Genomic DNA, 14,405 nt, shown 5'->3' with positions numbered 1-14,405 from the left:
GGATAGGAGGGCATGAGGATATGGATTTTGTTTCTGAGTCTCTGAGTCAAGGAGAGTCAGTTCTGGGAGTTCTGGTCAGTGCTCCACATCTGAGGACATCCTGAAATTCATGGGACTTTACTGCCTTAGGTACCCTCCTAGAAGGGTTTGATTGTCCAGATCTCCATTCTACTTCTCTTCTAGTCATTTCTTTTAGGGAGAGTGGGTCCTGGGTCACCTGGGTGGGCATAATTTCATTTCTTTCTTGGAAAGACCAGCAAGTCATTCTCAGTTCTGTGCTTGACCTTACTCCAAGACTACCCTTTTAGAGAACTCAGGAGCAGTAAAAAGTGATAGCTAAAGTATTTCCCTTCAAGTCACTATAGCCTGTAGTCCAGGAAACTGTCTTGGTTGGCGAGGGCCGAATCACCACCAAATCATCACTATTCTGATCCAAAGACCAACAGGGAGAATCATGCACTTGTCTCTTTCCTGCATGGAAGACTCTAGCTTAGGACACTCTCATTCCTCAGTTTGTCCATCAGTCCTTTTATATCCTTAATAGGGAAGATACTTCTAGTGTCTCTCCCTTCCTATCTCTTCCCTTACTTCCCTAAATCCTGCCCCCTTAAACTTTTATAGAACATTTCCATCTATTATTTGTTCATAGTTACCCTAAGATATAGGGAGGACAGCATAGAGGCAATCTGGGATAGTGTAAAATCTGTCCAGGACTTGGACTCCAAAGATCTGGGTTCTATCTCCTATTCTACCACTAATTCAACTTGTGGCCTTAGGCGTGTCACTTCACTTTCTCTGGGTTTGAGTTTTCTCATCTATAAAGTGATGGGTTGGCTAAGGGCCAGGTGATCTCCAAGGTTCCTCCTACTAGTTCTGACATTCTTTGATTATGTTCTCATCTCCATTCTATAGATGGAGAAATAAGCCCACAGAGCCTGAATGCCTTCTTGTCTTGCATTAAGTGTTTAATAAATGTTTGCTGAATAGAATCCTTATCCAAGGGCACACAGCAAGGTAGTCCTTCACAGTCTGCCTCCAGCCTACTTTTCCAGGCTTATTTCACATTAATCCCCTTCACACACTTCCCATTCCAGTCAAATTGGCCTATCTGCTGTTCCCCAAGCTCAGTATTCCTTCTCCTTTCTTCATGTATTTTGCTCCCCCTTCCATATGCCTTGAATGCAGTTATTACCTCCACCTTGTAGAATCCCTGACTTTGCTCAAGTTTCAGCTCATGTGTCAGTTTTTATACCACTGAAGGCAGGAGAAACCTTTTCTGATCCCACAGGTTCTAGTGCTCTCCTCCTCCTCAAATAATCATGCATATACTTACCTGCTTGTATGTTATATCCTCCAGTAGAATGTAAATTTCTTGAGAGCAAAGGCAGATTTTAATTTTTTCCATCCATGAATTCCCCAGCACCCCTTGGCCCCCAGAGTCTTGTCTTACATGCATATTAGATACTTAAACAAGTGTTGGTTAAATTGGATCAGACTGGTTTAGTTCATGGATCATAGAATCTAGAGCTAGAAGGGACCAAAGAGATCATCTGGCTCAAAGCACTGATTTTACAGACAAGGAAACTGAGGACTGGAAGAGTAAAGTAACTAATGACTCTGCTAGAAAGAAGCAGAGACAGGATTTAAACCCAAGTTCCCTGATTCTGTACCTATTCAGGGCTCTTTCTGCCTTACCACTTGTTGATAGAGATGAAACTAGGGTCCTTTCTAACTAGGTGACTTTCTGATCCTCAGTACAGTTTTCAAAATAATATATATTGCCTTTTTGAAGTTTCCACAAAACCAAGTCGAGCTCCTAATGAAGGATGATGGTGGTACATTTCCAGACCAGATTAGTGTGCTGGGCAATATGTCACTCTTCTCTGTCCATTTCCATAGCTGTGGCTGGGGGGCTCACTTCCTAATTTCTGATAGCCTCAGATATCTGAATCATATTCCGCTTTTCCCTCCCTTAATCTTACTATGTCTGAGAGGAACTTGGCAGTGGGTTTAAAAGGAATCAAAGAGTAGCCAATTAGAACCTAAATAAAAAATAATCTCCTAAATAGAAAATAATCTTCCAACCCAGTATTGTACTCCTCTGGGCATCTTATCGCCTCTCAGGTTGCTAGGTACATCACTATAAGACTAGGGAGCATTCTGCAGGACAGTGTATATACTTAAGGATAGGGGGGGTCAGGAAATTCATAATCCAGATAGAAGAAATGCACTCTGAGTCTCTCCTTCCAAAGCTCCTGCCAACTCCACTCACCTTCCAGGTTACCTGTATGCTCTGGGAAGTCACAGGTTGCAAGGTGACATCCATGGGTGGTCCGTCAGGAGCTGAGGGGAAAGCATAATTACGTCATGCCAGGAAGCAGGAGAAGACTTCTCCTGCCCCTATTTTCTTCCTCACCTGGGCAGTCCAGAGACAGAAAAGGCACCAAATTCCCTACTTGAAAGTAGAGAAATGCTTTATAATAGGGAAATATCCTTAGCTTTGTCCTCACTCCTTGGCACTGAAACTAGCAGTACCCTCAGAATATCTGTTTCTTCTTTTGCTCTCCTTAAATTGCTGAAATGACAGCAAGTTGGATTTGGTTTAGACAAAAGGAAGGACTTCCTGGCTGGAAGCCATTAAGTGCTCGAACAGTCTACCAATGGAGATTTGGGTATCTCTGGCCCTGAGGGAATCTTAAAAGCATGAGATAATTTATCTGGATAAATTTGAACTTCAAGGCAACATTGGTAGAATCATGGACAGCTTTACCAAGGCTGGAAGCAGGGGGCTTAATGAGATTACCTATAGACAACCCTAGGACTTCAAGACCATGAGGGTAAATGACTGAATTGTAGCTAATTTTCTGCAGGGAACAATGAAAAAAAGCTTCTATGAGTCATTTTCAGCAACACAGAAAATTTAAGCAGATGATCTAGAGACCATATAGAGAGGGAGCACATCATGAAAAGGCTGGACATTTTCTCTGGCCTTGAAGTCATTGTCCTGGACAATAATGGAACAATTGCCTATCTCCTGGTGACCTGTCTCCCATTTGTCCGAGGGAGGTAACAGTTGGCCTTCTCTTGTCAGGAAAGGTGTGTATAGTGGGGGTGGGGCAGAGATCAACAGGCTGTTTTAATTTGGAAGTCAGGTGCTATGCTGTTCCCACTCAGAGAGAGAAATTAGACTTGGTGGCTGCAACAAGGCTATGTCTAGGCAAACAATTTCTTATTTGTGCACCTCAGAAGACCCCTTCCTTTTGTTGACATCCACCTCCTTTCAGCATTTTCAAGTGCCCATCAAGGCACTTTTAATGTTGGAACCCACTCAGCCTTATATAACCTACCCACGCTTCTAACCTCCTCTTCTACTAAAACTTTTACAACTTGTGTCCTAGTCCCTCTGGACCCTGCTCTTCCTAGTGACTCTGGGTAGTAATGGGCTTTCACCCTTAAGTAGTGGCATTAATGCTGAGAATTTCTGGTACTCTGGTAGGCTGAAGGTGGAAAGTGAATTTCAGATTGGGGACAGGGTGTCACTTTTAGTGCCCTTCAAATTATGGCAGGAAGTGCCACTGGCCATTTGTGGGAGAACGAAGAGACATAAGGCCATGTTTTTTGTAGTGGTTAAGAGTTTAAGAAAGCCAGAGACACATCTATTGGTCCCATGTGAATTTGTTCCACTCTGGTGCCTAGCACTGCAAGAGTCTATTTTTTTTTTGTTTCTGCCCACAAGCACCACAATTCATCAAAATTTCTAGGGTGAAGAGGTGGCCCTGTTCAGGGAAGAGTGATGATTTGGCCATCTTTTAGTAGGAGTCAGAGGTTGAAACCCTTCAGGGATTGAAACTATTCCTTTGAATCTTTCCTCTGTTGCCCCGGCTCTAGCCTAGGCAAATAGAGTATATTTAGGCTCTTCAAACATGCCTGGGGCTGGGGAAAGAATAGAACTATGGACAGCACCACTCAAAGCCACAGTATAGTTTAGGTTTTTGTCTGGAAGCCTGAGTAAGCACCAAGGACAGCTGCCAGAGATCCAGTAAGAAGACATTTGAATCAGAACCACAAAATTACTAACAAAGAGTGTCTGAGAACCTTAAAAATTATCAGTTTAACTTTATAGGTGAAGAAATGAAGGTCCATAAATGGGCAGTGAATTGTCCAAAGTCACAGTGGCTATCCTGTTCCCTTTTCTACCTTTCCAGTTGGCTCTTGGCCCAGCTGTTGATGAATTTGGTGAATGTGTGTTCCTGGTGCTCCTGGGACTTCACCCTTGACCCCAGTACACCAAAGGGAAACTCAGACCTTTCATGAAAGGGGCAGCAGTAAGAGGGGAGGAATAGTCTAGGGAATGGAGGGACTTACCAGCTTCTTCTGTGCTTATGGTGAGCTCCTTGCTCGGCTCACTGCGGCCAATCTTGTTGAAGGAATACATTCGAATGCTGTAAACAGAGGCAGGGTGTAGGTCCACAATGTTTGCCTGGTTGATGGTGGGTGAGATGTTGCGGGTGGATTGCTTGAAGTCCCAGGAATCTAGGGGAGAAAAGGACACAAATCTTATACCATTGTTCCCCCAAAAAAGGAGGTTACTGCCAGTAAAGCATATGCCCCCAAATCTCCTTGAATGAAGTCCTGCCCCAGCCCTAAGCACTAGAATTTTCCAGTTTCCAAGGGGGCAATTTGGAGGGCTTAGGAAAAGGGATAAGGAGAGCATACTCTGAAAGGAGCCTAACTCTTATGAACCTCAGGGAAGAAGAAAGCATTCAAAGCATAGGGAAAAAAAGCCATGGTATCTGAACCAAGGTGGAATGATCTAACCCTGTTTAACAGCAATTTAGGATACAAAAGACCCGAAGATGATGATGATGATGACAGCAATGTTGAGAACTGATAATTATATAGCACTTAAATCCGTTATCCCATTTGATCTTCACAACTCTCCTACCAGGATGGTGATACAAGTGTTATCTCCATTTTATAGATGAGGAAACTGAGGCACACAGAAACCAACGGACTTGGAAGTGTCAGAGCTCCTCTCAAATGCAGAAGTCATGACTTTACGTCCATTGCTCTTTGCATCCTGCCATGTGACAAAGATCTCTAACACGATGCAGAGCATGAAAAGAGGCCCAAACACAAGGTCTGCACAAAGTCCAGAATCCCCATTGAGTGCTTAGGTGCCTATTTAAGCTCTGAAATCCTGTCACACTGTATCCAAATCCTCTTTATCCTCTAAAACCCTGTTCAATTCCCACCTCCTCCTATTTGCCTTTCCTTATTATTCCAGCTCCCCTTAATTAATCACTCTTCCCTCTGAATTCCTATGGCTCTTAGAATATATGTTTTTTCTCCCTCCCTTCCCCATACACACAATTTAGCACTTCATTATAGGCTGTCTTGTACTTGTTCTTTCCTGTTTGCCTTATCTTCCCAGCTACATGGTAAGCTCAGGGAGCACATCCTATACTTCTTCTGCCTCCCCTAGCAGGCCTGGATGCATAGTAGGTACTCAAAGAATGCTTGTGCATGACCTGATTGAGAGAAGGGACTGTCCACATATTTTTCACCTGTGGACCTCAAACACCTGGAACGAGGCCCTGTACCCTGAGGACACAGTCACCACTTGTTGCTTGCCTGCCTGCCCAGCTCCCCTGCCCACCTTTCTTGGCTTCTGCTCCACTCTCTGCCTGCCAATCACAGGGCAGCAGGAGGTTTCCAGGGAGCAGCGCATCTGTGCTGATTTTGCCAAAAGTTTGCAGGTGAATTTGACCTCTTGTTCTGAAACCTTCTTTGATGTTGATGAGAAACAGCTCTCTTTAGCCTCCCCACCCCCAATCTCTTCTTCTGATGCATCTAAGTCAGACTGGGGAACATCTGGCTGATGTTGCAAACTTGATTAGAGCAGTCTTCTGACCCTGAGATGCAGAAATCACAGGGTGTATTCTTTTCCCTTCTCTAGAGCCTTTCATGGCTCTCAGTGCAGCTCAGCTGGCTTTGGCAAATATTGTGTCTTTTAGTATTCTCTTTCATATGGGCCCAGCTAACTGAGATGAACATATTTCATTAAGGTTGCTCTTTCCCTTTCTTCATCAAAGGGCCTAGAATGCAGAACATTCTTTTAAAAAACCCAAGGGGGAGGCTGGGGAGACGTCATTGCCCTCAAGTCCATGGAATGCTTTGCTAACATGAGTTGTGCTGGCTTGATGTGCTCGTACCGGAGGAGAATGACTAGGACAAAAGCAGCATCTGTGCCAGTCGGCTGCCCGAGCTCTGGAAACAAATCTATTCTGCATCTCTGATTTCCTCTTTCTGATGGGCCTTGGAACCATGTTATTACAATACTTCTCTGATATGCAGAGGATGGGGCTTGTATCACAAAGGCAGTTCACAGCATCACAACCCCTACAGCACTAGTTCTCAACACCTAGCATATCACATGCCAATAAAACTCACCAGATCACACACACACTAGCTCACAGTACCCACTGAAGCACATGAAATACAACTCACAATATACTGGTTCATAGCACCCACCAAATCACATTCCAGTACAGCTCACAATATCACACTGGCTCATAATACCTACCAAAGCACACATAAACACAACTCACGATAGACCAGTTCACAACCCCAGCCACAGTATACAGCTCACTACATACTGGCTCATAACAACAGCTTAGAACACTCAACACAAATCATAGCATATCAGTTTGCAAAACCACCATGCAACACAACTCTGACCATATGTACTAGCTCACAACACTTACCACAGCACACACCAAGATAACACAAAAAACAGCAACTCAAAACACCTACCACTAGAAATCCAGACAAAACAGCTCAATACACCTAGAAGAGCAGTAGCTATTGACCCAGCCCAAACAACACACCAGCTGATAGAACCATGGTCTACAGTGCTATGATAGCTGACTATATCATCAGGAGAATTTTGGGCTTGTGATCCCTTCAATGTAGAAACTTGCATTCTTTGCTTGGGAAACAAAGAACAAATTTGGCGCTGCATTTTACAATCTGCACTGGGCTATCTGATAGATCTGTGTGGATGGTGCTGTTTATCATTCAGTATTCATGTATTATTTCTCTGCTGCCTGGGGCCAGGAGAAGCCAGCATGAGCACAATGGCTTGGAAGGGGCAGACTTGGTTGTTTCCTTAGGAAAATTAGTGAAATGAGGAAGTGATAGAAGGCTGGCATGGGCACCATTGGGGCAATGGCTGAGATCTCAGGCATAGGTTCAGTCCTCAGAGAGTGAGCATGGTCCAGTTCTCTTAGAGGATCTGGGTTTGAATACTGGCTACACTGTTTACAATTTGTGTGACATTGGGAAAGTCACTTTCCATTTCTAATCCCAAGTTTCCATTCCTATAAAATTAAGGTGAAAGGGTTAATGATCTCTAAGCTCCTTTCCCAGCTCTCAGCTCATGATCTTATGCTCCAAAATGGTCTAGAAGCAGTGGGCTGGGGGTGGGAAAGGAAAGGAAGGAAAAGAGGAAACAAAAGAATAGAGCTATTTAGGTTGGTTTTTAGAGCAGGAGTTGTTTTCGTTGACTTGTTTTTTGCCCCAGGGCATAGATATAGGGGGACAAAGGGTCTAGGAGAAGCAGAGGAGGTAGGATCCTTAGAGTAATGTCTTGTCAAATTAATCAAGGGAGCTCTTAATGGAGATGGGAACTATTTAAAAGTGACTTCTTGTGACCAGAGTGAGTCTGTGGGTTTTGGTAGAAGGCTGCTGGGTTAATTAAGTCTATAAGAAGAAAACTCCTGAAAACACACGCAAACACACACACACGCACACACAGACATGTTCCCACACGTGTAGAGCAAGACACAATTCGGAGATTATTCTGATTGTTAAGGTATTTTCCTTATGTCAGTCCTAACTTTGTCTCTTTGTAATTTTTATCCATTGATTTCATTGCTCATTTGGGCCAACCAGGACAAAGTGTATTCCTCTTCCATGTGATGGTCCTTGGACTCTTTGGCTCCTCTGAATACCCAGGTTAATGCAATAACAATATAAGTGACATTGCACTTGATTGCATATAGTTCTGGGTAAAGGGTGTGTGTGTGTGTGTGTTACTCTCTTTTCTATTGGTCTGTAAGTTCTCCAAAGGCAAACATGCCGTCTTCCATGCCTTTCCTATACACAATTCTAGTGCAAAATTCAACAGCAGCAACAACAAAAAGTCACTTACTAGACATTATTGATTAATTCATATTCAGTTACACACTCAGATATCAGTATCCTGGTCTCTGAAGGCAGGGGTGGGGAACCTGTGGCCTCGAGGCCACATGTGGCCCTCTAGGTTCTCAAGTGCAGCCCTTTGACTGCATCCAAACTTCACAGAACGAATCCCCTTAAATAAAAGGATTTGTTCTGTAAAACTTGGACTCAGTCAAAAGGCCACACCCAAAGACCTAGAAGGCCTTGAGGCCACAAGTTCCTCCCTCCCCTCCCCCCCCAGCTGCTATTCTGTAGAGGCTGCTGACCAGCAGTGCTCAAAGGAGCTTTAGCTACAGCACATGGTATTTGAGTTTAGACCTAAGAAAGCACTTCCTGAAAGGAGGAGTGGTATATACTGGGATGGAGATTCTGGTATCTGAGACTAAAGGCCTTTAAAAATGAGATGAACACTTTCTGTGTGTTCTAGGTTCACTGGAGTTCCACGTGAAGGCAGAAGACTAGATGAAATGGTTTCTTAAGGTCCCCTCTAGCCTTGAAATCCAGTGATGTTTAAAGAAGCCAAATCCCTGCTGAGTAAGAAGTTGGCCTTGCACAGCTTTGTCCATCTAAATTAAAGCCCCCCTAGTACAGGGCCCTTTGTCTGGCTTAGGGAGATCTGATTTCAATTATCTTTAGAATATTTAGTAAATAGCTATGATATTCAAGGTGATAGGCTATGTGGAGTAACGGAACCAGGAAGACCTGGGTTCAAATTCTATTTCTGACCATAGTTATAACATAGAGTTTGGGCTCAGTGTGCCAGTAGACACTGGGATGAGGATTATCTCAGCCCTTTCCCTTCCCTCCCCACCTCACTCCCCACCTTTTTTTGTCTAGACTGTCCAGATCTGTGATTTCATTGGTAAAAACTTCCTCCATCAATGTTCTGTAATTTGTATTCTTAGAGAATTGTACAAGAGGTTAAGTGACTTGTGTGAGAGGTATGGGTGTGAATAGAGCATGCCTTGCTAACATATTGGCTACATTACCATGGATGAGTCATTTACCTCTCATGCCACTCTGGAAGACATCGGTGGAGGGAATTTTCATCCTGGGATCTCCAATGAGATCACAAGTCTCATCTCCTCCCTTTCCTCCATGCATATTAGGATATAAAAATGCTCATTATAAAAGTACTGTAGACATAAAGACAGCAATGAAATGGTGCCTGCCTTCAAGGAATTTATAGTCTTCTGTAGGGACAATGCAACATGCACCCAGATAAGCATGGAGAAATAAAGTAGTGACAACTGGGGAGACCAGAAAAGGCTCCCAGGAGGAAGTGTCACCTTGAAGGAGGATAAAACAATGAATGAATGAGATGCAGAGTGAGAAGGAAGTAGATGGCAGGGTTTAAAATAACTTTTGGACAAGCTGTTTTTCTGGGAGCTGTTTTGGAGGACAAACTCCAAAACTGATTGAGGAAAAAAAAAAAACCTTGGAAAATCAACATTCTAAGATAAAGATGGGGGAGGTATGACTAGGTCACAGTTCATCTGAAAAAGGTATATAGGTTTTAGTGGCCTACAGTCTCAGTGCAATTCATCAGTGTCAGCAGATGTGGTTACACAACTATAATTCCTCTGCTGGGAAGCTGAGTCTGGTGGATTGCTTGAGTTTGGGAGTTCCGACTTGTAGTAGGCTAAGCTGATTGTATGTCTGCACCAAATCTGACACTAACATGATAAGCCCTTGGGCTCCGGGAGCCACCAGGCTGTCCAAGGAGGGGAAAAGTGGCCCAGGTTGAAAACGGAGCAGATCAATGCTTCCATGTCAATCAGCAGTAGGATTGAACATCTTGAATGGCCAATGTATTTTCAGCCTGGGTGATATAGGGAGATTTAGTCTCAAAAAAAAAATCACCTGTGTTATATGACATCCAGGAAAGTTATTGCAGTCTGAGATTGCATTATGGTGAGATGTTTACCCTGTACTTTGTCCTAGACAGATCATATCTAGAGTATTGTGTTCAGTTCTGGATACCACATTTTAGGAAAGGGTATTGATAAATTGGAGACCATCTTGGCAAAAGTAATTAGGATGGTGAGTGGCCTTCATGTTATGCCAGGTGAACATCAATTAAAGAAAGTAGAAATGTTTTACCCAGAGAAAAAAAGACTCAGGGGAATATAATAGTTGTCTCTAAGGACTGTCACATGGAAGAGCCCAAATGAACAATGAAATCAGTGGATAAAAATTACAAAGAGACAAAGTTAGGATTGATGTAAGAAAATATCTTAACAATCAAAATAATCTCCAAATCAAATGGGCTCCATTTGATGAAAATGGGTTCCCCACTCACTGAATGTCATCAAGCAAATGACTGGATGACCACTTGTTGGGTATATTGTAGAGGAAGTTTTTGTTCAGGTACAGTTTGGAGTAGATGGTCTTTGAAGTCATTTCCAATGCTGAGGTCCTGTGATTCTATGGGTACATCCCAGGCATCCCAAGTTAAGAGAGCAGCTAGTAGTCCTGTTCAGTTGGAATATGCAGAGTATGAAGGGGAAGAATATGAAGACTAGAATGAAAAGTTGAAAACCAATTGTGGAGGCCTTTGGATACCATGTTCATCAAGTTGCATTTTATCCTGAAGGTTCATAGGGGGCCACTGAAGATTTTTGATTGGGGGCGGGGGTGATATATCAGAACTGTGCCTTAAGAAGACTATCCTGGCAGCTGTGTAAAGGACAGACTGGAAAGGAGAAAGGCTGGAACCTGGGAGACCAATTAGGAATCTGTTGCGTAGTCTAGGGAAGTGGTGGTAAGGCCTTGTACTAGGATAATGGCCATAAATGGAGAGGAGATGGATATGAGAGATATTTTGGGTGTAGAAGTGACAAGACTGAGCACCTGATTCATTATGGGAGGACAAGGGAAAGGGTATATTCTAGGATAGCTCAGATGTTTCAAACGTGTGACTGAGAAGATGGTGGTGCCCTAAATAGAAATAGGGAAGACTAAAGGAGAGGCAGGTTTTGGGAGGAGTGGTGGTGGATAAATTCCATTTTTGATCTGTGGAATTTCAGATGTTGCCAGGAGAGAGATCAGTGTTGGACATACAGATTTGATAATAATCTATGCAGAGATGATCACTGAACCCATGTGAAGTGATGAGATCACTAAAAGAGAGAACACAGAGAGAAAGGAGAAGGACCAGAACAAGAGGACCTCTCAGTTAGGACCACCACAGTTAGAGGGTGAGAGGTGTCCTTGGAGGAGTGAGAGATGTTTCTTAGGGGACAACCATGGTTAATGGGTGAGAGATGACCCCGCAATGGAGACTAAAGGGTAGCAGTCAATTATGTAGCAGGAAAACATGGAGATTGAAATATCATGGAAGCCAATAGGGGGAAGAGTGCTGAGGAGGAATTAGGGTAGTATAAAAAGCTGCAGAGGTCAAATAGAGTGAGAAAGGAGAAAAGGCATTTTGTAGTTGGGATTATTGGTATCCTTAAAGAGCAATTTCATATGAAAATCTCATCTTTTCCTGATAAACAACTGGAACGGGCGCTTCTTGAAGGCAGGAGCCAGGTTGGAATAGCATTAACTTACATTTGTATAGTGTTTTCAGTTTTATGAAATGTTTTCCTCTTGTTTCCATTTTATTTATTCTCCTATCTTCCTTAGTACAGTGCGGCAATTCAAATTTATATAGTGCCTTACAGTTTACAAAGCACTTTCCTTATGACAATCCTATAAGGCAGGTAATGCATGAGGAAACTGAGGCTCAGAGAGGTTGACCAGTTTTCCTGTAGCTGCACAGCTAGTAAGTGTTAGCACTAGGACTTAAACCTAGGTGGTCTGACTCTGAGTCTAATATTCTTTCATTACAATATGCCCCTTGCTTTAAACACCTAATGGGTTCTTTAAAAAAAATAAAGGTTCATTGATGCTTCTTATTTCTCTATCATTTTTGTTGTTGTTGTTTGGTTGTGTCTGACTCTTCATGACACCATTTGAGTTTGTTTTGGCAAAGATCCTGGAACGGTTTGCCATTTCCTTCTCCAGCTCATTTTACAGATGAGGAAACTGAGGCAAACAGGGTCAAGTGACTTGCCCAGGGTCACACATCTAATAAATATCTGAGGCCAGATTTGAACTCAGGGATATGAGTTCAAGATGAGATAGGTCCACACTATCACAGTCATTTCCAAATATACCTCCACTCACCTTAGTGCCCTTCCTTGAAACAAAGAAGAAAAATTAAGACCTATCTTCAACTCATCTGACAGTACATACAACAGGCCACACACAAAGAAATCCCTCCTGCCAAAGGAGGGAAGGACATTTCTGCATCTCTTCTTTGGTACCAAGAGAAATCATTATAATCATATAGCATTCTGCTTTATTCGCTTGTTCTTTTCATTTACATTGTGTGTATTATTTTCCTTGTTACTCGTTAATAATATGAAGAGCTTTAAGGTTTACACAGCTATATATATGTATATATACACATGTCTATGTATATTTATATAATACATATAGATAGATACATGAAATCTCATTTGGTCCTCACAAGAACCTTGTGAAACAGGTGCTATCATTATCCTCCTTTTGCAGATGAGTAAACTGAGGCAGTGAGGTGAAGTGACTTATCTGGGTTTCCAATATGCCATCCAGCTGACTATGAAACACTAGCTTTATACGCATTAGTTCATTTATACATAATCAATATCATTCTGCATCAGTTGAAATATCTTTCCAAGTTTCTCTGAATTTCTCAGCTTTTTCACGTCTCATGACACAATGGTATTCTATTACATTCGTATGAAACAGTTTTTTAGCCATTCCCCAATTGATGGACCATTACTTTGTTTCTGTTTGTTTGCTACCATAGAAACTGCTTTGTGTTTTTTGAGCCTTCTCAATGGGTGGGGGAGAAGGAGTGGGAGGGAGAGAATTTGAAACTGAAAATAAAATAAAATTGAATAAAACATTGTTTAAATATTTTTGTATATATCATAGGTCTTCATAGAGTGTGATTATCTATGGGACATTTCTTTCTGTATTGGCTCTATCTGGGGATGCACGCCCAGCAGTGGAATCTTTGGGTCGGGGGCGGGGGTATAAACAGTTTATTCACAATAGGATCTTAATTAACATTTATCAGGTTGAATGAAATGGCATTGAATTGAACTGTCATCACCTTCACCACCTTCACCACCTTCCTCTCATCCATGGTCCCTTCTAGAATCTCAGGTGTGAGCTCTTCTCAGCTTCTGTTGCTGACATCCTAATAGCCCAACCAGGCAATAGATGCCTCAGGGAGACTCCACACGCTTGGGTGCAGTGAGGAGGAAGACAATGGTGGTGGGGAAGGCATGAAGTGTTTTATTGAGCAATGGGGGTAAAATATCTAGTGACAGCCTAGGTATCCTCTGGATAAGAATGCCCAGATGTGAGTGAAGATCCTGCCACCCCACATCAGCATGGAGGGGAGATTGAATGTGCACTGCCATATGGAAATGTCAGTCTAGATCTTGTATCTCTGCCCTGCTTACCTTGCAGGTGGATTGTTCTCAACCTCATGAAGCACCAATATGCTTCTTCTTTCCAGTTTTCCTGCTACAACTCTAGTTCATGTTTTTATCCTGTGCCTAGAATATTTCAAGAGTCTCCCAACTGGTCTCCTCACCTCCAACTTCTCCTCCTCCAGTCTATCCTGCACAGCATGACCAAACAAGTTTTCCTTATACAGTGAGGTGACGGTATCATTTTGTTTTCAAAAACTTCAGTGACTCTCTGGTGCCTACTGAAAAAATCCAGATCCCTTAGCCTGACACTCAAGACCCTCCATCTGACCCCAACTCACCTTTTGAGCCTCATCTCTCATTTTGCACCATATATCCCGGCCATATGAACTATTTGCTGTGTCCTCAATATGTATCAAGATTTATCGACCCTGAACTTGGAATTTTCTTTCTTCCTACCCTTTATCCTTCCACTTTTACTATTTTAATCTTTTCTCCAATCTAATATGCCCATATCCTTTACGGGTTGGCTTCTGGCCCCCTTGGAGAGACACTCTAGTGGAAAAGTTGGAACAGTGAACTTGAGATCAGAAAGATCCATGTTCAAATCCCACCTCAAATTATTTACTAGCTCTTGTAACCTTGGGAAAGTTTCCTTATCCAGGAGTCTCTTCCAGCTCTAAATCA

At 42.7% G+C, this 14,405-nt stretch overlaps 1 protein-coding gene across 1 annotated transcript in view; it reads right to left on the bottom strand.

Annotated features, from left to right (window-relative positions):
- DSCAML1 (DS cell adhesion molecule like 1) overlaps positions 1–14,405 on the bottom strand; it is a 515,992-nt gene that overhangs the window by 39,609 nt on the left and 461,978 nt on the right. Inside the window, 2 exon segments of the mRNA XM_036742507.1 lie at positions 2,273–2,343; positions 4,366–4,533. Coding sequence (XP_036598402.1) covers positions 2,273–2,343; positions 4,366–4,533 — 239 coding nt within the window.

Source organism: Trichosurus vulpecula, chromosome 2 (assembly GCF_011100635.1).
Source record: "Trichosurus vulpecula isolate mTriVul1 chromosome 2, mTriVul1.pri, whole genome shotgun sequence".
Taxonomy (NCBI): domain Eukaryota; kingdom Metazoa; phylum Chordata; class Mammalia; order Diprotodontia; family Phalangeridae; genus Trichosurus; species Trichosurus vulpecula.
This window is presented reverse-complemented; position numbering and strand designations above follow the sequence as displayed.